Genomic DNA, 25,145 nt, shown 5'->3' with positions numbered 1-25,145 from the left:
CTTTTGTTATGTTGAGTTTTTTGAGGTTCCTTTTTATGCACTTCTATCTATTAGAAATAAAAATAATTTATGAATTTTTTGCTTTCATTTTTAGTTTGAAAGAGTTTATCAGCAAAACTCATACACACGCTAAATATTGATAAGATGAGATTCAACGTTTTGGAGACACATTCTTGCATTCATTCCAAAATCGTTGAATATATAACTTGATTTTTTTTTTAAAGAAAATATCGTCGAATATATAACTTGAACGAAAACAAAATAAACTAACAACGAAGGTTTTGCCTGTCATTAGTGGAATCACTTGAACGTTATCCGAGAAATATATATGTGTTAAATGGAGGAATAAATCTTGATGAATTTGATTAATTTTGATTTTAAATAATAGAATTTTTTATACCGAGCAAGATAATCTAATTTGGAATCAGGTTCTGTACATAAGATAAACTAAAGACAATGTAACAATGCATTTAGCAACATGAAGTACCTAGGAGATCAAGTGTAGTTTTTGATGTGCAACATTTTTAATCAAAGAATACAAATTGCGACAACAACAAAAATGTTAAGGTTATTATTGTCAACTTACAAGTTACATGATATTGATGAGAATCATGGCAGCAAAATCATTCCTCAACTCCATTGCCAGGAAGACTCAACAACAGAAAGTCTCGACAAATAAAATCCAATTGAACATAGTTGATTAATATGCCAAGGCACTTGACCAAAAATTGGTATCTACCCAAATCAATTCCGTACAAGTATATGTTCCTACTTGGTTATTATTTTCTTCACACCTGACTTAAATACATATCATAGGGAGATACATATCAATCATAATAGGATCAACATGATATCTCATAATAGCGCGAACCCTATTTAAAATTGTGGCTAGAAGATCAATGTGATCATATTCTGACCATCTACAATGGTTAAACAACATTTTTTGTTTAAACATCCACTTTTTCACTTCCCAACACTACACATCATTTTATCTCTCTTCCACCTAAACATTAAACAAACATTCACAAATAACCCTCTCCAATGGTTAAACAACATTAAACAATCTACCCCACCAACACTCTACCCCACCACTTTTTTAATTCATATTCTTATTTAATTTTATTATTTAATTTTATATTTTTATATTTTTAATTACATAAAAATAAAAATATCAATTATAATTAAATTAAAATAATATACACTTAACGATTATAATTAAACAAAATTTATTTAAATATTTTTTTATTTTCTTAATTTGAAATGCAATACAAGAAACTAAGCACGCGGCACACAAATAACTTAAAATGCTAAACAATAAACTAAGCACACAACACACAAATAACGTAATTAGTACGATACAAATTATCTTCAATTCCTAAACATTCCAAACTTTGCCCATATGTGCTTTACTAGATCTGCTTGCAATTGATGATGAACATTTGAATCACGCAACTCGGATCTAGCACGCACATGATTTGCAAAAGCGGGTAACACCTCGGTCGAGTATGGTGGTGGTTGCGGTGTACTAGATCCACTTTCCTCAGATTGCTCAAAATCGGTCCAGCGTTGAGAATATGTATCCCGTTCATCCTCAACAATCATATTATGTAATATGATGCATGTCCTCATGATGATACCTAAATCGCCTATGTCCCACAAGCGAGCTGGTTCACGGATGATTTTAAATCGAGCTTGAAGAACTCCAAATGCACGTTCGATGTCCTTCCGATATCCCTCTTGATATTTTGCAAATAACTTATCGGGTTCACTTTGAGGAAGTCTAATGGATTTGACGAAAGTTAGATAAGAAGGGTAGATACCGTCAGCTAGATAGTATGTCATATTATAGGGACGTTGATTCACGAAGAAACTCACACTTGGAGCCTTTCCCTGTTCCACATTATCAAACACTGGCGACCGATCTAGAACGTTTATATCGTTCAACGTTCCCGGACATCCAAAAAAGGCATGCCAGATCCATAGATCATGAGATGCAACTGCTTCAAGAATGACTGTGGTGGTTCCCTTATCCCCCCTAGTAAATTGACCTTCCCATGCTTTAGGACAATTTTTCCACTCTCAGTGCATGCAGTCAATACTCCCGATCATCCCTAGGAACCCAGCATTTCACTAACATGTAGTATTCTTTGCAGATCATCTTCGGTTGGTACTCTCAGGTACTCTTGCTCGTACAATCGTATGATTCCTTGACAGAATCTACGTAAGCACTCCAATGTTGTAGAACCTCCAATTTTGATATATTCATCGATCGCATCTGCTGCCACACCATATGCTAACATTCGCATTGCTGTGGTACATTTTGCTAAGGGAGATATACCTTCTTTATAGGCTGCATCAAATCGTTGGGTGAAGTAGTCATCACTACTTGAAAGGTCCTCAACGATTCGAAGAAAAACATGTTTTTGCATCCTGTACCGACGACGAAACATTGCATCGTCATATGTAGGCTCATTGGCAAAGTAGTCCTCAATTAGTCTTTCGTTTGCCGCTGCATGATCTCTATTGATAAATTTTCTTCTACGAGATGCATTCTTTTCCTTTTCCTCTGCATTTTTTCGACGCCGAATAAATTGGTTGACCATAAAAGTGTCTTCATTATGACGGTTTTGTGTGTAGGCTTCGATATCATCAAAATGATCCATTGATAGTTTTTTTGTGAGATTGGAAGTGGAATGAGATTTGTGATATAGGAAGTAGATATGAATGAGATTTGTGATATTGGAAGTAGATTGAGATTTGTGATATAGGAAGTAGATATGAATGAGATTTGTGATGTTGGAAGTAGATATTGGAAGCATATTGTGTGGAGGACATTCTCACGAATAGTAGGTGAAATAGTATGTGAGATTTGTGTGGTGGATATATTAAAGCAAACAGTGTGGATAATTATTAAAGCAAACATTGAGATAGTATGGGAAATAAAGTCACGGATAATTATTACAGTAGGGACTAGACAACACTGACAATTTTTAAAGCAAACAGTGTGGACTAGACAACACTGATAATTATTAAAGCAAACATTGAGGACTACACAACACTGATAATTATTAAAGCATACATTGGGGACTAGACTAGACAACACTAATAATTATTAAAGCACACACTCAGGACTAGACAACAACAACAATTTTGACCGAATACAAACAAATTTTTCCAACAAATTCAAAACAGCTAGCGCTTCAACCTTTCCAACAAATTTTTCTTTTCGTCATCGAGATGCTCTTCGTCTCTTAACTTTAGATACATTTCCATTCTCTTTAGTTGGTTTTTCTCCTTCTTCACCAAGGTTAACTCTTTCATTTGTTCAATCTCAGTCTCCCTGATTTGTTTCAATTCAACCCACTCTTTTGCCACCTCCTCCACGCCAGCGTCCTTGCTTTTCTTTTTAGCCTTTTTTTTAGCTGCCTCCCTACCCATTGGACGAGCAGTAGATCCTACAGAGTTTGAGCCACATGCATCACCGTCGTGAGATCTCTTAGATCCACTACTTCCTGAGCCAATATTTCCTCCTACTTGACTCAGATAACGTGGTTGATCACGGAGAGCTTGCCATTCTTCCATCAAAATAAATTTATTAGTCCCTCCACATGCATATAATTCCTGCGCTTTTCTCAAAACATCATTTTCCGACCAACCGCTTCCTTGCAAACGCTTAGCGCTTTCATAAGCACCAATCCATTTATTTATTTTGCTGCTCATATAATTAAAACGGTTTCGGCACGCAATATGATCGCGCGGTTCATCAAATGAGCAATACTCATTACAAGAATCAGCAACAAGATTCCAAAATGTTGAACCTCTCTGATTTTTGCCAACAATACTGTCTGTTCCATATTTAATCCACGCACTGATTAACACCAAATTTTGTTGCGTGGTCCATCCTGGTTGCTGGCTTTTCTTGCTCTTAGGAGTTGAATCTTCTGGATCAGGAGTGACTTGATTAGCAGCTGCCATGCCACCAGGAGTTATTTGTGTTGAAAATCCTGGAAATTCAGGTGCACCAACACTCTGAACATTTTCAGTCCCCATTGGCATATAACCAAACGAGGGTCTTTGAGATGAATATCCCGGGGGTGTTTGAGATGAATATCCCATCATAGATCCATATGGAGTATAGTTTTGAGCAGAGGATGACGGGTTGAAATATTGAGTATAGTTTTGAGCAGAGGATGTCGGGTTGAAACTTGATGGAAAACCATAGTTAGGCATGTTTTGAGGAGGATGGTTGAAAAATTGATGATTTTGATTTTGAAAATTGTTGGGATTTTGGTAGCCATGTGGGTAACTAGAAGAATTCTGGTTGTTGAAATTGTTATTATTGTTCTCCATTTCACAACAAAAAAAGTTAACAACTTCACTAATTTTGCTAATTGAAAGATAATAATAAGACTAATATAGTGAAAAACTTGGTTTTTTTTCTGTGTCCAAATCAAATGAACCAAGTCTCTATTTATAGAGAAAAAAATCATGAATTTTGGTATTTTTTTTTTTTGAATTAATTTTGGACGAAATAATTGAGGTGAAAGTATTGAAATGATAAGAATCCGGACAGCCAATAAAAACAGGCCACGTGTCACTATCTATCCGTTGCACATTTTCTCTTTCTTTCCTCCCTGCTCTGATGCGCCACTGTCGGCGCGTATCTTACACGCGCCTGGGTTGACGAAAGAAAGCGGGACGCGTGTCCCATTGTGGCAGGCAATAAACGGTTTATTTTCCTCAACATTTTTTTCCTTTTCAACAGAACCTAAACAACCATTGCAAGGCATTTTTTTGTTTATTGTGGCTTTAAACAATGGTTAAACAACCATTGCAAATGGTTTAGAAGTAAGAACTGCTAACACCTGCAATTTGACAGATATTAAAAATCTTATAATTATCATTGAAAAACACATGTGTTACTGCCACGTTTTTACCATATATCAGAAGTCAAAGCGAATTTTTTTTTTTTTATGGTAGTGGCGGAGGTTCGAACCCCGAACCTTGCATATATTATGCATTGTCTTTACCAACTGAGATAAGCTCATCTAAAAATGCCCTAGAAAACCCTTAAAAAAAATGCCTTAGAAAAATTTATGCTAAATATAGAATAGATCCTGGGGTCCCACTTTGACATCATCCTTCAAGCCATTCTGCAGTATCATTTTTTACTATTTTTTGCTTATTAGCATCTATCTATGATGATGTGTGCGTCAGTGAATGTGAGCTGAACCTAGACATCTTACATCACATGTTCGTACAAACTACTAAGTCAAAAAATAATGCCATTTTGATACGGAGTACAAAAATTGAAATGTTCTATTGTGTAATTTTTTTATTTTATTTTCATGACAAATTGACATAGCACAATCATGTCTCGTAAGTTATAAGAACAACTTACAGTGATCGTCTTTTAGAACCTTGTACTTGAATAATGGCCTCCTTCCACGATATAATCTTAACAACACCAAATGTACAGACGCCATTTCTAGAAGTTATTATCAAATTGTTGTTGCATATAGACTATTGGTTGTTTTCATAACTATTTTGAAAATAAGCTAAAAACTGCTTATAGACAAGTCATAAATTGTTTTTGTAAGCTCTCTAATAAGTCATTAACAGATGGAGAAGGGATAAGAACTGGAGTAGCGTCATTCTTATGGTGCTGTCTACGGTGGGAGACCTTGATAGGTCTCCTACCGGTGAGTGATTAGAGAAAAAAAATTTAGCCGTTGGATTATAAATGTCTATGGATCTTATTGTATGCTGTCAGCACTCAATACTCTCTTTTATTTCATCATCACTTTCTTTCTCTCCTGTCAACTCTTGTGTTATTTCTTTCTCTCTCAATAACTCCAATCTACAGCAACCAACAACATAATTAATGGTGAAATAACAAGGAACACGGTAGAATTGAGGACATGTCCCGCACACTACAGCAAAAATCTGAACCAACAATAGTGTGGGAAGAAGAAAAATACACTCTTGAATTGTTGAAAAACTCTTTTTTTTTTTTTTTTTTGTCATTTTTATGAGTTGTGTTCTTGGTTACATTTGTATTGTTCTTTGTAGATGTAATCTTTACTCTTTGATGGATATGAAATGTGATTTATTTTTCATTGGATATCAGAGATTTGTTTTTGTATTTTATTTTTAATGAATATGAAAGTGTGGATCTTCTCTCAAAAAAAAAATGAAAGTGTGGATCTTACTATTTAATGGGTTGTCTAAAATATTCTCTCATGGATACATTATGCATAGATATAAAAATTTGAATACCAAATCTGGGAATTAATTTTTCGATAGACATAAGCACGATTAGTTATTTTTTTTTGAAAGAATAAGCACAATTAGTTGAATGTAATATAATCAAATCTGGGAATTAGTTTTTTGATAGACGTAAGCATAATTAGTTGAGTTGAATGTAATGTAATGTTAGGTTGGAGTATATAAAAAAATGGTTTTTACATGAGTGATAGTCTGATAGATCAACCATGAACTGTGTTGTTATAGTGAAGAAAAAAACACAGCGTGAGATTTCAAGAGGGTGAGTGAACAGGGATCTGAGAGGTACGTAAGGTCACGGTGGTTGTCTCATGTAACCCTCTACGTGGAGACAAATGAAAAATAATCAAGTGCATATATGGTCTATAATATAATCTAGTGTGATTATCAATCTAATGGTTTTGAAAGGTGATGTACTCTTCAAAAAAAAAAAAAAAGGAAGAAGGTGATGTACCGTAGGAGACCTATCAAGGTCTCCCACCGTAGACAGAGCCCATTCTTATAAGGCTCTCAAGAAACTGCAATGCAGAAAGAAAAAAATATCAATATTGTAGTCAGGATCTATGAAGCCCGGATACTCCAAAATGGTGTCGTACCCGTGTCGGATACGTATCGGATACCGATACTCCGCGGATACTCCGGATACCGTATCCCAGAAGTATCGGAATTAATTATTTTAATTTAAAATATATATTTTATCGGATACTTATAAGATACTCGACGGATACACACAGATACTTATAAGATACTTCACAGAGACGTATCCAAAAAAAAAAAATGAAGTGTATAAGAATGAGATTGTGTTGTGAAAATTTAAGATACGAATCACTATAATTATTTTTCGATTAACAAATTAAATATTATGATTTTGGTGGATGAAAGTAACGAGAGAGGGGAGATTTAATCAGTCAACATTAAACAAACTTTATTTTGAGTTCTTTTATTAATACATTTGTTGATATCCTAACATATGAATGAAAATAGAATATAATTTATACAAAAACTTTACATTTTTTATTTTGATCATATGTATTTTATTTTTTTTGTAAATTGTGACTTTTATGATTATATAGTATGAGTAATCAATGTTTTTTTAAGTATTTTACACTCATATAAATTTTAATATAAATATTTTGTTAACGTATTTTAGCCGTATCGTATCCTAAATTTTAAAAATTTCGCGTATTCGCGTACCCGTATCGTATCGTACCCGTATCGCACTACGTATCCGGGCTTCATACTCAAGGATTCATGGTTGCATAACATTATAACTTTTCACAAATAACATTAATTTTGTTTTCCATTACATTATTTTACTGTACTCAAAAAGTACTACATCGAATCTTAATAATATACAAGCATGGAGACACAAATAGGAAAATTTTCAAACTCAATCCTATGTGTAACAATTCTAAGCCACCTACAAGTCCTTATCACATTTTGTAAAACTCATTTTAACATCACTTATAGTAATAGGGACCACAAAACCATAACAATTTCAAATGTACACAATAAAAAAAAACATCAAAATTCATTTTAGATCATAAAAATTTGAATGTGTTAATTTCCCTCTAAGAAATGTCATTTTCAGGTGTATTATTTAGAAAAAAACAAATTTCCAATTTAAAATGAGGCCCACTAATCTTAAGCCCAACACTCTAACCCAACATTTTTCAATCTTTTTATGAGAAACAATAAATGCAAACAACAAAAAGGGAAGACTTTCTCTGTCTCACGCTGAAATTGGAAAAAACCAGTCCCTTTCTCACTGTACACACAGAAACACACTTTCTCTTCTATGATTCCCTTCTTCAAACTTCTGCAACACACTAAATCCCCCTTTTCAATTTGAATTTGAATTTTGAATCTCTCACATTTGCCTCCTTACTCTCTCTTATCTTCCTTCTCCATTATTCATAATCATCTCTCTCTCTCACCTTTTCTACTTTCAGAATCACACATTTCTGCCATTCCAGTTTCTTCTTCACATCTTTTTCAATCAACAACATGAATTAACCCTAAATCCGAAGAAGAAAAAAACCATTTCAGTTTCACAATCACCAATATCAATGTATAACCACTCTCTGATGATATCGACGGTGAAGAAGCACGCTAACGGCGAGAGAGGTAAGAATTCTAAATTCTTTTTTCTCTTTGAATTCCTGATTTTTGTTCATGTTCAAGCTATTGAAATCTTCTCTTACTCTCTCTCTCTCTCTCTCTCTCTCTCTCTCTCTCTCTCTCTCTCTCTCTCTCTCTCTCTTTGTTGTTGTTACAGTTTGGAAACTACGATATCTTCATCAGTTTGGATATTTTCAAGGTACCCCTTATACTCCATAGTTGTTCTATTTTTTATTTCGGATTTATATTTTAGAATATTGAGTTTGTGGATTGAAGTTGGTCTAATTATGAAAATGGTGTTGAATTTGTTTTAGTTTTGTATTTGATTTGATTTATTTATTGTGAAATTTAGCACTCACCAAATGTTTGAGAAAATGTCACAGTAAAAAGAATGTTAGTTTTGATATTGATTTTGTTTTGGATTTGTGTTGTTGATCTTCCTCTCCATCTAAATTTTCAGATTGCTATTTCATCCACTTTTTGATGTAATATTTCATTCCAAACACAATATGTAATTTGTTGATTTGGTTTATCTTTATCTGTTCATTTATTTTTGAATCTAATGAGTTTAATAAAAATTCATCCAAACAGGCCGTGTCAAGTTCTTGGACTTTTCTTCCATAGTGACACACAAATCTAAAGAAGAACTCAAGGCGGATCCTGATTCTGATAAGTGTTACAATCTCACTCTAGGACCTTCTTTCAAAGATGGATCCTCTAACAAATACTGCACTCTACGGTGTAAGTTACAAAGCAAAATAATCCTTTTATAATATTGTGTTTGGAATGTTTGCATTTGTTTCCTAATTGTTCCTATCAACATGAAAATTCATGCTTGATTTGAAATAAATATATTGTTGCTTTTTTAATTTGGCTTCTATAATATATTGATTTTTGTTTTTGTTGAACTTTTGAGTTTTTTGAAGAAGAAAATATGATTTTCTTTAGTTAATTTGGAGTGTGTCAGATTCAGCATCTCAACCTCACTGTTGTTGAACCAATTAAACTTACGTTTTATTGTTCTTTCCATGTTCGTTATTTATAGTTTTGTATCCGGTTGCCATGAGATTGAGTTTTAATTATTTTCATACAATGATCTATTTGCAGATACTACATTGGATGATATATATGGTCAACTCAGGAAGAAATAATGAAGGATCTCATCATTGATATTTAGCATTGTTCTAATTTGGTTTGTTCTAATGACTCACTGCCTAAATATGATTTTATTGGTGTTATTTGATCCTTAAGATATGCAATTTTGAACATAGTTTATTTATTTGACTAGAATTTTATGTTATTTGTGTGAATTAATATTTAACGACTATGCAATATGCACCTTGAAGATCATATCATATATCATATCTCTTGCATCAATCATGTTGCATTGTGATTTTTATGTTTAGCGTGTTATTTGTTATTTGTTTAGCGTGTTTTTTGTGAATGATCCTAAACATTCAACAAAAAATTTCTGAATTAGATTCCAGATCATTCAGCTGAAAATTAGCACTGATTTTTGTGATGATGTGCTTTATTGAACGTAAGTTTTTGTAATTTGTCTTCTTCTTAACATAATCTTCATTTTGTTTATTAGAAACACATCTTTTACGTTGCTGTCTATTTGTTTGCAATTTTAAATTCATTCATTTGAGAAAAATCCCAAGTTGTTTCCATTTTATGAGAAGAACGAATGAGGACATCTTAATAATATACAAGCCATCCTCCATTATCTATCGAAGTTTAAATCCTTACGAATTTTAAACTGACTTATTTATAACCTATTTCAAATTGATGAGTATGTGAAACGGTTATGTGAAACTGATGAGTATTTATATGCCTAACGAAATTAACAATATCACATCCCATGTTCTGAGCTGATAATGTTTGTGTCATTAACAATCTTTGATTTTTGTGATTTTATGGTTTGTTATTATTATTTTGTGGTAACACAGTGAGCTGGTGTTGTAGCTTTTGAGATATGGATAGATCTGAAGTTACTATTACCTCTCTTCACTTTGTAGCTTTGATTTTGATTATCAGTCATGGTCTGAACCATTTGGATATACTATATTTTCCCCTTTTATTGCTGGAAATTAATTCTCGAAGTGGGTTATAAAAGTGACACATCTTAGTTATATTTTTTTATACAAGCCTGAATTATGGGCTATTTGGCTATAGGTAGAAAAAATATATTGGCATTGTTAGGAAGAGAAGAGAGGTTGTTGGTTTCCTGTTTTTGCCCTTCTCTAAGCATTAATATTAGCTTTAGATATGATAGGTTGTTGGTTACCTGTTTTTGCAATTCTATTTTTGCGATTCTATATTTGAAAAAATGTTTACATGATTTATTTTTTCGATTTAATTTGATTTCTGGAATTTGTTATTAAGATGCTTCTTAATCATTTATCGTTGTCTTCAAATTTGTTTGAATAATTTCCTTATCACTTTTGTTTTCATTAAATATGTTTTTCAAAAGTTTTAATTTGAATGTTTTTGACATTTTAGTGATGTGTCTTATTATTCTTTTATGAATTTAGTTATTGATGTTTTTTTTTTTGTTTTCTAGATATTAAGATGAGTGAACAAGAACATGCGAGACTATCTACACCTTGGATGTTGATTCATGTCTCGAGAAGATCACAGGAGATTGAGAAATTGCAATTTGCAACAGGTTGTGTTCCATGTCTCAATTTTCATTTTTTATTTTATTTCAGAATTAACCTTTTGATTAATAAAAGAATTTCTGTTCAGTTCATTTGTTCCTGGTTTTTTGGGTTTCTCTTTATAACTATAATTCTAGATACACAAAACAAGTAATTAGAGGCATCAACATTGAAATTTGATATCTTAGGATAGTTTCTTTTTTGCCGTTTTAAAGACTACTTTGAAGCTAGCTTTGACTATTGATTGCTTTTAACATTTTCATAATAGATTCAATGGATAACGGGATCAATCTTAATGACATTCTGTTCTGATTTTCTTTTTTCCTTAAGTTTGCAAGAAATCAATTTTGGTGATGTGAAAACCATTTTGCTTCTAACATTTTAATTTGTTTGTTCAATTTTGTATTGCTACTATACTCAAGAATAAAAGCAAAAAATTGTAATTATTAGTAATTACTTCCAAAGAAAGAACACCAATTTTGCAAAAGGATCAACGATTTAGAGAGCCGAATGGTCTCATTAATTATGTGTCGGATATGGAATCAACATATCATAAACTCCTCTGCTTCTGTTCATTTTTAGTCATAATATATATATAGATGTATGATTTTCTCTTTTCATTTTCGTCAGTAAAAGGTGGAAAAGGGTTTCTATTGGATTGTTGAGGAACAGATTGGGAGAGCATAATGACATAATCTAAAGCCAAAAGTATGTATCTATTTATCTATTTTCATGTGCCTTTGTTTTTCTTGAATTGGTTGTTTTTACCTTTTCTTATAAGAAGCTACTTGGTAATTTATATGTGGAATTTTGTAGACTAAGTGTTGGTTAGTAGCTTTGGGTTGATTTGGATTAAGTTTTGTTTTAGATTTTTTCAATATTTGGATTCAGTTTGTATATAAACAAGTGTTCTTAAATTGTGATTATTTCTTCTTATTTGTATGCGGCTTGGCCAATTTACAAATTTGGGACAATGGACAAAAAAGGTAAGTGCTTTTTATGACCAATATTAATAGATTGTTATACTGCAGCATGCAGCGTATTTTACTGGACTAATGTTTAGTTGATTTTACAATTTAAATTACTTGACTTGAAATATTTGAAGATATTTACACGTGAAACATTTTCAGTTACGTTATCCTTTTTTTATGTTCTTTATTTTGTTCTTTTATTCAAAGTGATACAAAGGCAGTAAAACTAAGTACTATTAGGACTGTCATTAACCAGTTCAAGTGGTTTTGATCTGCATATTGTCAAGACTTTTTGGATCAAAATTATCAACAATGATTCTTTTATTTAGGGATAGAGAATGATGAAATTCGGACACATACCTCAATCTCATTATCACCCTTATATTAGGATCTTCATTTAACAACGATTCTGTAAGAATTCGGACATAGCTAGATGACTGATGGGTGTGTAAAAAGTTTTTATGTAGCTTGGCTGTGATATGAAACAATAAACCCTTTGAAATAAGCATTCATAATTCAAGTCGCTTGGATCTCTTTGCATTTGAGTTTTTCCTAATAGTTTGACCCTTTTTTTTTCCCACCTCTCTATGTATGTATGCTTTTTCTTTAGTAATACTTTTTTGTTTTTGAATTTGTGATAATATTTGCTAGCATAGGCTTTGAATTTGTAATATGAATTTCCTCACTTAAGTTTCACCATTGAAAACAATTGAAAATTAAGAAACATTATATTAGAAGAAATTTTTTCTCATCAATCATTTACAACTTTGTTGTTTTACTTCACATGTTATTTTACCATTTCAATGACAGCAAATAAAGGTGGGAAAATTATACATAGCCATGTTTGATTGTTATTATTTGTAGCTTCTTTCAATTTGATAATGATACCCAACTTACAAGATTTGAATAGACTTTTCTGTCATATATTGTTGTCAGTTGTGTTCTCTCACAATTTCTTTCTTTGCAGCTAAGGGTAAATGGAAAGCAAATGGTGGAGGATTTAAGTATTAAGATCCTGTAACTATCAACCTTAGAATCATTCAAAACTTTTGTTTTAAGTCTGTTTTTGTTAGGGCCATAATTTTTGTATTATTTGATCTCTTTTGGAACTGTATTTGGATGAATAATAGTTGTTAACTTGAGAGCATTGGATATTCATCAAAATAATTGAAATAAAAGAATAATTGAATAATTGATGTTAGACAAGCAAGTTTTATAGTATCCTCTTTGTCTTGATCAACAAAATTAAATAATAATTGAAATAAATTTTAAGTCTTTGAAGTTATAGATAGTGATCAACGATTTTAACCATGGGTTTCTTCAAACATTTAATAGACAAGTTTATTTTTATACCATGGTCTCTCTTTGTGTAAGAATGAAGTTGTATGGTTCATATTAACTACAAACACTATGATTCAAACACGGGATGCTTTAGGTATTCGATTTAAGATCAAAGTGCTATATTCCTCAAACATGAGGCTATAAGTATTTAATTTATGTTTCTATTTATAATGAATGTATAATCATATTGTTATTAACATTTGTATTCAATATATTGGATATATTTAAATAAGATATACAATTAATTTTATTTATAAAAAATCTAAATTTATATTCATTTATATTTTCCATTCATTTCTTTATATTAACTACAAATACTATGATTCAAATACGGGAGGCTATATGTATTTGATTTAACATCAAAGTTTTATATTCCTCAAACATGGGGATATCAGTATTTAATTTATGTTTCTATTTATAATGAAGGTATAATTATATTGTTATTAACTTTTGTATTCAATATATTGATCAATAATAGTTGTGTAAAAAAAAATGAATATTGATCAATAATAGTTGTGAACTATGTTAATGATTTAGACTAAATTAAACTATATGTCAAACGATGACATCGTTATTTTGATGATGACATTATAATCCGATTTGTTTAACAAGTGTAGTAAACGTTATTATTTTCAAGGTATGTTAAGAGTAATAATTTGTTAACGTCATATAAAATCGTTTTGTTCGCCCGTGCGTTGCACGGGTGGAAATACTAGTTACTACTCATTTCCAAATCCCATGTTAAAAAAAAGGTTTTTAGCCAAGGTTTAAAAGAAATAGTAAAATGAATCTTCTCTTAAAAAAATAGTAAAATCTCTTTGGTTTTAGCCTGAATAGTAGAGCTGGGTATATGGGTCGACTCGAGCCCCATATCAAACCCATTTAATTCGCAGTCCACGGGCTTAAGACCTATTTTTTTTCGACAATTTCTTTACGCATCCTCCATATTTCATTTGAATTATGAAATCTGAAAAAATAGAGTGTTAGAGAGTGTGTCGAAAGAAAAAAAAAATTTATATAATGAAAAATGTTGTAGGGTGGTGGTATGAGAAATTATAATTTAGGGAAATTTTACCTCATACCCCAACAATTATACTCCTACCCCGACATTTAACTTGAATTGCCAATTTTATCCTTCTATTTAAAGTTAAAAAACTAATATTTTAACAGTTACTGTTCACCCTATCCCATCTACAAAACTAACCTAAAACACATTCTAAATTTTCCGGAAAGAATCAAATCGAACGTAATCTCCAGAATTTTGATCTGTTCCTTGCAAATTTTGATATCTAACCACGCGTTCAGATAATGTTTTCGGAAAATGAAAAGAAAAAAAAACATTTCTGGATTTCTGCTTCGGAACACGTATTCATAGATTTCTAGTTTCACTGTATAATTTTGTTTTCCGTAAATCAATTATGCCAGGTTGCCAACCATGTTTTCAGGCAATTCTCGTTGGGTCTTTTGTTTTTTGTTCATGCCTAAAATCAATTCCCTTTTCAGTTTATGCCTAATATCAATTCTATGGAGTCAATGATGGGGTTTCATGGCAGTAAGGGATTTAAAATAATGATTTAATTGCATTGCAGAATCATTTTTTTATTGCTTTCTGGAAGAAGAAAGAAATTACATACCAAAAATGATAAAGAAAGGTTTCCGAAGAATGTATTTGGAATGTTGTGTTGGGTGAATTCATCAAATTGAAAGTGAGGGTGAAAAAACAAAAAGGGTAATATTGGAATTTTTTATAATTTGTAGGGTGAAGGTATAGACGTAGGGGTATAGGGTATAATTTCCATAATTTAGTTTTTTAATTTATTTTTTTGTCCATTTATAGTTTGGCCCATAACTGAATTTCATACTTATCTCTAACCCTTTGTTCTGTTTCTCTCATTTCTTCACGAACGAATCACATCTTCTCTGCCTCACCGCCGCTCAATTACCGGCGGCAGCTACCAGCCGCCACCGCCGTCGTCCACCGTCCTATCTCCTCTCTCTCCTGCTCCTCTCCCTCAACTCTTCTCTCCTGCGATTTCGGCGCGATTTCAGATTCTCCTGCGTTTGATTCCAGTCTGCAGAGTCTCTGACGCCACCACAATCCTTCCTTTCGAAGAAGAATCGAACAGTGTGGTAAGCATTAGAGAGGTAATTGGATCTTGATTTTAGGGTTTTGTTAATTTATGGTTTTCTTTAATTCTGAATTTGGATTTTAGGGTTTTCTGAATTGGAATCTTGGTCAATTTTGAATTGTATAATCTGTTTCATTTTGCTAAAGTTCAGAATTTGATGAATTTGGATAATTTGTTTCATTTTGCTAAAGTTGAGAATTTTTTGAATTTGCATAATTTGTTTCATTTTAAGTTGATAATTTTTTGAATTTGCATAATTTGTTTCATTTTGCTAAAGTTGATAATTTTGGACTTGTTAGATTTGTGAGGAACATGTTGATTTTTGGAATTGTTGATTGTATGTTTAAAGAATATTAATTAACAAAAATGAGTATTTGATTAAATATGCAAATGTTGGGTCTAGATGCAGATAATTGATTCATCTAATACTCATTATAAGATATGATTTGCTTTGAAATTTGAATATGTCCTTCCCTTAATTTCCTTCAATTCTGGTACTGATGTGTTATGTATGTGTATTAATATTAATATATTAATTAGAATAAGAACAACTGTTAAGTACTTGTGTTGTGTGTATTACATTTAAAAAATTTCAATGTTTAATGTCTTATTATGCTCTGCTATGTCTATTTTCTGCGAGCTTGTTACAAAGTTGAAGCTCTATATTTCATGACTAAAAATTTGTTTTTGTTACAATTTGCTACTGAAATAATTTAAAATGAGTACTGGCTGTGTTAATTTCTTACAATTTAATACTTATTTCATGGGTCCAACAAATTATAGAGCATATATGTAGTTTTTTTTGATAGATTATCAATTGAATGCAATGTAATTTTTTGATTATGTTACTTTATGTCTACAATTATTATTAGACATTTTCCACCACCCAGACCATGGTTGTGGATCCGCCACTGATTGGCGTGCTTAATCATCAAGATTTTATAGGTCCATCTGTTGGCATTTTTAGTATTATAGTTGTGGGTTTTAGTTTAATTCATGGCTGGGAGTACTCCTAGTTACTAGCAGCATGTTGCTTCATGACTAGTGTTTTTTCTTTGTATTGTTGTTTTTGCTGATTTGTAAGTTAGGTTTTAAAAAATTACAAATCTTTTCTATTATAAAGCCCCATGGAAGACAAGTTTTTTTAAAAATAACAAATCTTATTTCTTAAGAAAATGAAATATATTAAGGAGAAAAGGAGACAAGACATTTTGCAAAAATGGTATCTAATATTTTTGTTCATTTAGGTGTTTCTCCTGTTCTCATGTCAGAAATGGAGATGACAAAGCCTTATGTGTGGCTTCAAACTTCTGATGGTTCAACCCAACAAGTGGAGCAAGATATTGCAATGTTTTGCCCATTTATATGTGAAGAATTGCAAAAAGGCATGGGATCTTCCAAGAATTGTGCAGTATGTCTTCCTCAACAGGTCAGTTCTCCAATGTGGAGCTTAATTCTTAATTATTGTCGATTTCATCAAGCACCAGGCCGCTCAAACAAGGAGCGAAAGTCGTATGATGATAGTTTCGTTAAGATAGACACAAATATGCTCTGTGAGTTGGCGTGTGCTGCACACAGTCTACAATTCCGGCCATTGATTGATCTCACAAGTCGTGCACTAGCTCGAATAATTGAAAAAAGGTCGCCAGAGGAAATACGCAGCATATTTCGTGTGCCTGATGATCTTACCGAGGAAGAGAAATTGGAGCCCTTGTTAAACATCACTGATGACCCAAGCATTAGGCTTTTGAACCGCTTGTATGCCAAGAAGAGAAAAGAACTACTTAAAGAGCGTGAAAGCATAAAGAAGAATGTTGATGTTGAAGAAGATGAACGTTCAGTTGACGACCTTCTGTCTTTTATTAATGGAGATCCGAAGGAGATTAAAACTACTTCTAAGAATAAAAAAAAGAGGAAAAAAGGCCAACATAAGAAGAATGTGAAGGTAAATGGTCATGACGACATCGGACACCAAAGTGCGGAAACAGATAAACCTTGTGAGACCTCAAGTTTACAAGGTGATTTTATGGTTGAGTTTGATGATGATAATAATGATGATATTGATGATGAGATTGATCCGGCCTTACAAGCAAGAATTGATAGGGAAGTGGAAGAATTTGCCCGCAGATTAAATTGTTCCTTGCAAGAGAGAATACAAGACTTTTCTTCGTCAGCGCAGGAAAGGATTTTGGCTTGAAAATTTTGACAAGGAAATTGTTGCAGGTCACTTACTTTTCTTTCTTAGGGAAATTTTAAGGAGTAACCTAGCTTGTTAAGAGTTCAAAATAAAGCTCGTAGCTCGTCAAGATTTTGTTTTTGTATTTGGATTTCCTCAAAAAAAAAAAAAAAGTATTTTGTTTTTGTATTTGGATGTTGTGAAATTTTTTATTTTTCTTATTCCTTACAAGTGTACTTGACATTTTTGTTTTGTTTTATATTTTGCGGTTCATTTTTATGTGCTTCTATCTTGTAGAAAGAATAACAATAATATCGGCCGTATTTATGAGTTTTAGTTTTAATATTAGTTTCAAAGTGTTCATAAACAATATTCACGTGCACACGCTAAATATGGATGAGATGTGATGAGATGCATCGTTTTGGACAATTGTACTTGCATTCATTCAATCTAATATTAGTTGAAAAAATGTGGGCGTTTTTGTTTACATATCTCAAGACACATCTAATAGAAACTATGTGCATATTGCATAGTTGATAAAGAGAATCTAAGAGAAAGCAAGAGAATTCTGTTATTTTTCTGTAATGTGAAAACTGACTACAAAAGAACTGGCATTGGGTACTGCCTCTCAGTTAGCCACAAGCTTCCGGCCTTGTTTGGCTACTTAATCTCATTTTGTTACAAGGTTAGGGACTTGTCTGACTATTCTATATATTTACTCTATTAACATCACCTTTGCACAATCAAGTTATATGAGGAACTTATAGTAGATGACAGTGATCTTCTTTGAGAGAAACTGTACTTGAATAATGACCTCCTTCTCAGATCTAATTTCAAAAGGAACAACACCAAATATGCATAGACATCACTTTTGGTCGTTGAAAGGCCATACTGTTAAGTATCTGCATAGTAAAATGAGAACTTTCACATATTTTTTTCCTCTTTCAACAATGTAAGAATGAATTATGTACATGTGAAGTGGACATACTCTATATCCATATGCACTGACATCCTTAGTGGTTGTTGTTTCTCCCTCATTTGTTTTACCTACAAGAGGTACTAACCCAAAAGCTGATATCTAGAGAGACATAGGTAGAGACAGAGATTTTACAATCAACAAATCTGTAAAACACACAAGTAAAATGTTGCTTGTCTTGATAGCTTGACGAACATAACAAGATTTTGTATGTTCATGTATATATTCAGGCCTCTAGCAGCATCAAGCAGAGTTTGAACCCTTGTGATCCAAGTAAGTGTTGAATGACCTGCTTGCAAGACAAGAAAATTGTCTTGTAGTTTTCCTTTAACAAAAACACTTGAGCATAGAAGCAAGATCTTACCGTTCTTATGAGGATCATGCAAATGGCTGCCGAGTGAACGCTTTTGAGCATATTAATAAACAAGGAAAAGTTCATCATGATTAGCAATGACCAATTCTACCTTGACAAATTCATTAACAAAGGAAGAACTTAAACTCATAAATGCTGCAAGGAATTTGCTGTAAAATTAAAGCATGTCATTTATTTTGAACAACAAAGAAATTACCAGATTGGCATGAAGCTTGCACAAAACTTTCTTATCTGACATAAATTCTTTAGTTTTAGTAGCTGTCATTCTTTTAATTGCAACTTCCTTGAAGGATTTAAATACATACCAAAAAAATCAAGGGAATAATACTTGCCATATACTTTTTCCTGCAAAATACTTATAATAAGTTGCTCAAGAAGAAGGCCATAATAAATAGAACCATATTTTCCACGTCCAAGCAGATTTGAATCAGAGAAACCATTGGTTGAGTGAAAAAAAAAAAAAAAAAAAAACTCTTCATAAGTAAAAATTACAGGCCTATTCATGTAAAACACATCATGCCTTAGAGCTGCAACAACAAATATATATTCATACATTATTCATATAACATAGGCTGAAATACAATACATGCAAACACAACTAAATCAACAAGAAATTTGATTAGATGAAGCATTGAGAACGATAATTTGGTGATTGCTGGATTCACCATCAGTTTGATTGTTGCCAACATGCTTGCTGCATATGTATCTTCCAGAACCACAAATACAAACTTGGATTCCTAAGAATGCACAACTTATGAGAGATCTCGCTCTCAACATCTTTTGCATGATTACTCAGAGACATACACAGAATCTTGTTTAACATTATCAGAGCAAGACCAACCACATAAATGTCATTTTGAACTTGAATAGCTATGAAAAAATAAAAAGGTTTATATTCAGTTATTGCACACATTACTGTTGAACATTCTCTATAAAAGACAGAAAAGAAGTAGCATTGAAGATGTTTAGTAAACGCAACAGCCAATTGTGAAGAAGACTGAACTAGCAAGCAATGAATAATGCCGTTTTGAATTTTCTAACGAACCACGTACATGGCAGTCAATCTCAGTATGTCTTGTGCGCGTCATGGAAGGTAGGATTGCGAGCTAAGTAGATGGCTGAAATATTATCACAGTAGACAGCAGAAGGGGTGGTAATTTGGTAAATGCAAATCAGCAAGGAGATAATGAAGCCATTGTATTTCACAAGGTAAAGTGGCTCAAGCATGATATTCGACCTCAACAGAAGACCTTAAAACAGTGCATTCTTTTTTAGGTGCATATTTGGATCTCTTCTAACCTGCTAATGGAAGAATTAATGACAAACATTGCATTGACTTGTTTTTAGAAGATTGATGAATTAGCTCATTTTGAAGAAATGCATGGATAGTTCTCATAGTGAATTTATTTTGATTGATCTATAATCTTGTTACATTGTTGTGTTTAATTATGTTATTGTAATGCAACTATTATTGTTCTTGAATTACATTGTTATGTTATGTTGTTCTTGTTGAAGTATAAAGTGATTTCGAATTCTATATTCCAAAAAAATGAAAAACATATTTAGGATTATAGAATTCAAACAAGGTAAATTTAAATTTTGAAGGGCACACGAGAGCAATGTAGAGGGAAAATAATTTCTCAGACCCACAAAGAAGGACTTGCAAAAACTACAATGAGACAGGTTTGAGCAAAAAAAAAATAGTACATGAAATTTAAGCAGAAATATATGATACTACTTTCTCCACCTCCCATAGTACTTCAAATGTAAGCATCTCTAAACTTTTGCCGTTTGAATGCATGTTTTTAGATGATTTGTAATTGCAATGCATCTTTTGTCGTTTTATGGGCATCGCAGGAAATAAAAAACGTTTTATAAAGGGTCATGTTCTAAAACACTCTTAATGATTTTAAATTAATAAAATTATTCAAAAAAATTTAAATACTTCAATTGGATATATAATTTTTTATTAAAAATTATTAAGAATTTTAAAAAGTTTCTGGAGACTCATTATCATTTCTGTTCTATAAACGATGTATTATATACATATGAGTCATGCTAATAAATGTCTTCGAGATACTAGTTAAGGAAAACAAATGTATAATATTTTACATTGAAAAGAATATTCGTTACACTTTTAAGAGTTTGACTATCCAAATTCAATTTTTTTTAACTATATTAATCTCATTAACTAACGTCTTAAGGACACTGATTAACATTTTCATGTACATATTTATTTACATATATCCATCATAAAACTTTTACAACTTTCCCTAAAAAAAATAAAACTTTTGCAACTTGTATCGAAGTGGATAAACTTGAACATCAAGTCTCTGTTAAGTTTCAACCCTGCTTTTTGCCTTATTGACCAACAATGATTTTCAACATTTATCATTGACATGATTTTCTTTCTGCATCTTTGCCCTTTTTAGCTTTTACTTACCTATCCCGATTTGCTCTGAAATTAGAATAACTTAAGCATTTTATTATGCTCCATACATACATATTATAGTGGTGCATAATACCTCTTCGCAATCATTCCGAGCATAAGTACCTCTCCTCAAAGGCCTAAAAAAAAAGATTTGATGCTTTCATATTACAAAACACAAAACATTAAAACTTTTCATTTGCTTTAGATATTTTCTTTTTCGTAAAATTATTACACATCTTAATCTTAATATTAGACTATTGTAGGTTTCATTTTGGGTAGATTTTGACAAGTGTCAAATTTCTAGGTCATCCACCTAACATCACAAAAACTCAAAGATCACATTTTTAGCCAAATTTAGCTTTCATGCAATAGGAGGGAAATTTTTTCATTTGAAATTCAAATCCACTAAAAGACAAGTGAAGATGCTATCTGATCCAAAATTTTAGCGAAACTCCAAACAAACTTCTCATAACTCAAACCTTTCCCCTCCTCCTCACTCTCTCTCATTCATTCTGCGATTCAGAGCTTCACATCCCTCTTACTCTACACACTTCTTGGATCCAATCTAGAACACCATATTTGCCGCCGACTTAACCGATCCTCCGCCTTCAGTGCTGATGAATCCACCGCCACCGACAATCAATGGTTTCTACTCGAACTCAACGGTTGTTCCTGTCTCTCTATCTCTCATCTTCATTTTCGTTCGTTTTTTCAATCAAATTATGGCTTAGGTTTTTCTCATTTTTTCATATTTTGAATGTTTTTGACAGAAATGAACAACCACAAGCTATGATAAGGTAAATTTGTTCATCTCCCTATAAGTTAAAAATGTGTTAAGAGTCTTCATCTTGCTTTCTATCTCTTATTTCATGAATTGATTCCATATTATTATTCTTTTGTTGAATGTTCAATTGTTTGTTCACATTTACGATTGTTTTGATGCTTTTGCTGAAACCTCAATTTTTTCTTTTGATTTTGAACCAAAACGAGAACTAGGTTATTGTATTAGTTGGTAGTAGAATTTCCTCAAAAGAAACCCCAATGTGTTTAATTAGTTTTTTCAATTTTGCAAATGCACTGCTGCTGATTTCTTCAACCCACAAGGTGTTTGTTAAAGTGTCTGAATGAAGGTGTAGGATTTATAATATTAGTTGTGTTTTTCCTCTTATTTACAGGTTGTGAAATTTTCCATATGGAAGCAATTTTGAAGCTTCTGTACATTTTCAGGTGAGGTTCATCTGTATTTTGTTTTCTTCCTTTGCAATTTTTTTTTATTGTAGATGATCATATCATAGATGTGTATATTTTATTATGGTGTTTTTCATTTTACAGTAATATGGATGATTTTATATGTGGTTTTAAAATTTATGGCTATTGCATCCTTCATTTTCTTTATTTATTTTCATATTTTTTGCAGGTGGTGAAATTATTGGAGTGGGTTGTGTTCTTAGGTTCTGTACATATCTAGGTGAGGTTCTACTGTCTTTTGGTTTCTTTTTTTTTTTTGGTTGTAAACGATCTTATATGTGCCTCTATATTGGTTTTAACGGTGTTCTTCATTTTACAAGTAATTGTTTTACACTTGGTTGATGTGTAGTTAGTTTAATAGCTGCAGATGACAATTTAAAATTAATTTATGCAATTTGATATGACAAGTTTAAGTTGCTAACCCACAAAGCCTTTGCTTATTTGTTTGAGTAATTGCTTTGAGATCATAACTATTAGGCTGTGTTGTCGTTAGTGTCATATTTGATATTCATATTCTAGTTTCAATTTCCTAATGATTATGATGTTGCAGTCTGAAGTTTGCATTAGGATATTGCAAGTCAATGGACATAAATATGCAGCAAAGGTGCTATTTATGAATTTAGACGTGATTGTAAAATGTCTGACTTTCGCTATCTCACATTTTCCCGATTTCTTTACGTCATTTTTGCAGGTTGCAAGATTATATGAGTGGGTTGTGTTATGAGGGCTACTTACATATCCAGGCAATCTTCTATTGATTTTTGGTTTATTTCGTTGTATTTTGTTTCTTTGTAGATGATCTTAGGTGTGCCTCTTTAATGATTTTAATGTTGTTTTTGACAATACTATATAACTTCATTTTACCAGCCCATTTTGTGTACAATATGCTGGTATGACTCATTTATCATTGTTTATCAATTATCTACTATATTTTGCTATAGCATGGTTGTGTCTTCCTTCTAATTATGTTGTTGTTGATGCTCTTTGCTTCTAGAGTGAGTCTCTTCTTTCATAACTTTGCTAATTTTGTTCTTCAAAATAAAAAACACTTTTAAATTTGTTTTAAAACTCTAACCTTCTTGCTGTTTGGTGTCGTTGGTAACCAAACCAATTTACTCACATACAAAACCAATTTACCCACTTCATTGTTGGATTTAACTATTCATGTTGGTTTCAGAAATCTTTTTAACTTTGTTCACCAACTTGGCTTTAGCTCATTCAATTTTTTTCCCATCTCTATTTTATGTTAATATTATATTTGCTTATTTTTTTTTTATATTTTTATCTTTAATAGAAAAGAAAAAAAACGAAATATGAATTGGTAAGAAGTATAGCAGCAGAGAGCATCTTTTCCATACATTCTATATTTGACCTGTTGCCACTTTTTCAGGAATCTTTCTTTATACTCTCCTTCAAAACTGTACAACAAAAACAGGTTGTATGATTCATCAACTTCACCTATTTTTCTGTGAAAGATTCCTCAACCCCCATAATTCAAATTGGATCAAGTTCTTCCCTCTCTACTTTTCAAAATTTGAATCTTCCAAACCCTTATCTCATTCCAGTCTTTTTTCTCCCCTCTTCTTTCTCCTAACCAAGGTGTAGGAGTATTATATGTGGATTAGATTTTGAAAGCAATGAAGCATTTAGTTATTCAAACATTTTTTCTTTCTACTATTTTTACTTGCCACACTCTTCTAATCTTAATTTTTGTTTAATACATTTCACTTTTTATGACTAATTTATTTCTATTTTGTCTGAGATGTATTTGTCAAAGTACATATGACTAATTGATGTGTTTTAGCTAATGGGTTGTTGGGCTTAATTATTTTCAGATATTTGTAATGAGATTTTTTTCATTCGTGGAGATTGGTTAAAGAGGATGAAGGGAGCTGAAAATGCACTTGGAGTGTATAATGGTATTGGTTCCTTTCAAGTTTCAATGGAGAGTTGAAAGTAGAAGACCATGATCAAGTGGTTATATCAATTAAATTGATTGATCTAAATGAGATACACGAAGTAATATTCCACAACAATGATAATGTAAACTGAATTCTTGATTTATTCCTTCTAGGCATGCCTTGTGCGTGTGAGCAATTAATAAATTTATAGTTCTAACTTTAAGTTTCAATTTTGTTTTTGCAAAAGCATATTGGTTTCTTGATTTATAGTTCTAACTTTTTCATCACGTGGAAAAAATTTTAATTGCAGACAAGCAATAGCTAAGGGAAATTTGGAAGGGCATTGTTTCCACTTGCAAAAGCAATATTTTCTCTGACATGATTTATAGCACTGCACTTGGTCGTCATATAATTCACAAAAAAAATGTCAATGGAAAACAACCATTTGAATCATCACTATTTCTATTAATATATACTCCATTATATTATACTCCATTGGAGTATAATATAATTTCAGACAAGAATCATGA

At 31.9% G+C, this 25,145-nt stretch overlaps 1 protein-coding gene, 2 long non-coding RNA genes and 2 pseudogenes across 6 annotated transcripts; 3 read left to right on the top strand and 2 right to left on the bottom strand.

The window, feature by feature from the left end:
• Nucleotides 1–1,368: 1,368 nt before the first annotated feature.
• LOC146951253 (uncharacterized) lies at nt 1,369–2,663 on the bottom strand. Its single transcript, XM_085748722.1, has 2 exons — nt 2,120–2,663; nt 1,369–2,057 (listed from the first exon to the last, which is right to left on the bottom strand). Exons 1-2 carry the CDS (start codon nt 2,661–2,663, stop codon nt 1,369–1,371), a joined length of 1,233 nt encoding a protein of 410 aa, XP_085604848.1.
• A 520-nt stretch (nt 2,664–3,183) lies between these two features.
• On the bottom strand, nt 3,184–4,754 carry LOC146951252 (uncharacterized; annotated as a pseudogene).
• Nucleotides 4,755–7,789: 3,035 nt separating this feature from the next.
• LOC146951251 (uncharacterized) lies at nt 7,790–13,232 on the top strand. 2 transcript variants are annotated; one of them, XR_015027842.1, is made up of 7 exons: nt 7,790–8,412; nt 8,564–8,605; nt 8,998–9,147; nt 9,514–9,598; nt 10,973–11,077; nt 11,700–11,777; nt 13,008–13,232. It is a non-coding gene; the product is annotated as an uncharacterized LOC146951251 (long non-coding RNA). The 2 variants fall into 2 exon arrangements; XR_015027843.1 differs by lacking the exons at nt 10,973–11,077; nt 11,700–11,777; nt 13,008–13,232 and having other exon boundaries at nt 9,514–9,690.
• A 2,013-nt stretch (nt 13,233–15,245) lies between these two features.
• On the top strand, nt 15,246–17,965 carry LOC146951250 (SKP1-like protein 21 pseudogene; annotated as a pseudogene). 2 transcript variants are annotated; one of them, XR_015027841.1, is made up of 2 exons: nt 15,246–15,511; nt 16,758–17,965. The product of XR_015027841.1 is annotated as an SKP1-like protein 21 pseudogene, transcript variant X2 (transcript). The 2 variants fall into 2 exon arrangements; XR_015027840.1 differs by having other exon boundaries at nt 15,246–15,526.
• Nucleotides 17,966–21,498: 3,533 nt separating this feature from the next.
• LOC146951249 (uncharacterized) lies at nt 21,499–24,838 on the top strand. Its single transcript, XR_015027839.1, has 6 exons — nt 21,499–22,131; nt 22,237–22,263; nt 22,642–22,693; nt 22,884–22,934; nt 23,265–23,318; nt 23,406–24,838. It is a non-coding gene; the product is annotated as an uncharacterized LOC146951249 (long non-coding RNA).
• The last annotated feature ends 307 nt before the right edge of the window (nt 24,839–25,145 follow it).

The sequence above is a fragment of the Medicago sativa genome, chromosome 2 (assembly GCF_051527215.1).
Source record: "Medicago sativa cultivar Bolivia chromosome 2, Bolivia_mono, whole genome shotgun sequence".
Taxonomy (NCBI): domain Eukaryota; kingdom Viridiplantae; phylum Streptophyta; class Magnoliopsida; order Fabales; family Fabaceae; genus Medicago; species Medicago sativa.
Note: the sequence above shows the minus strand (reverse complement) of the source record. Positions and strands in the feature narration are given on the sequence as shown.

Coding starts and splice junctions, on each gene's coding strand:
- LOC146951253 (XM_085748722.1), bottom strand. CDS start 2,663: ATGGATCATTTTGATGATATCGAAGCCTACACACAAAACCGTCATAAT. Junction 2,058..2,119: donor ACATGTTAGTGAAATGCTGG/GTTCCTAGGGAT, acceptor ATTGTCCTAAAG/CATGGGAAGGTCAATTTACT.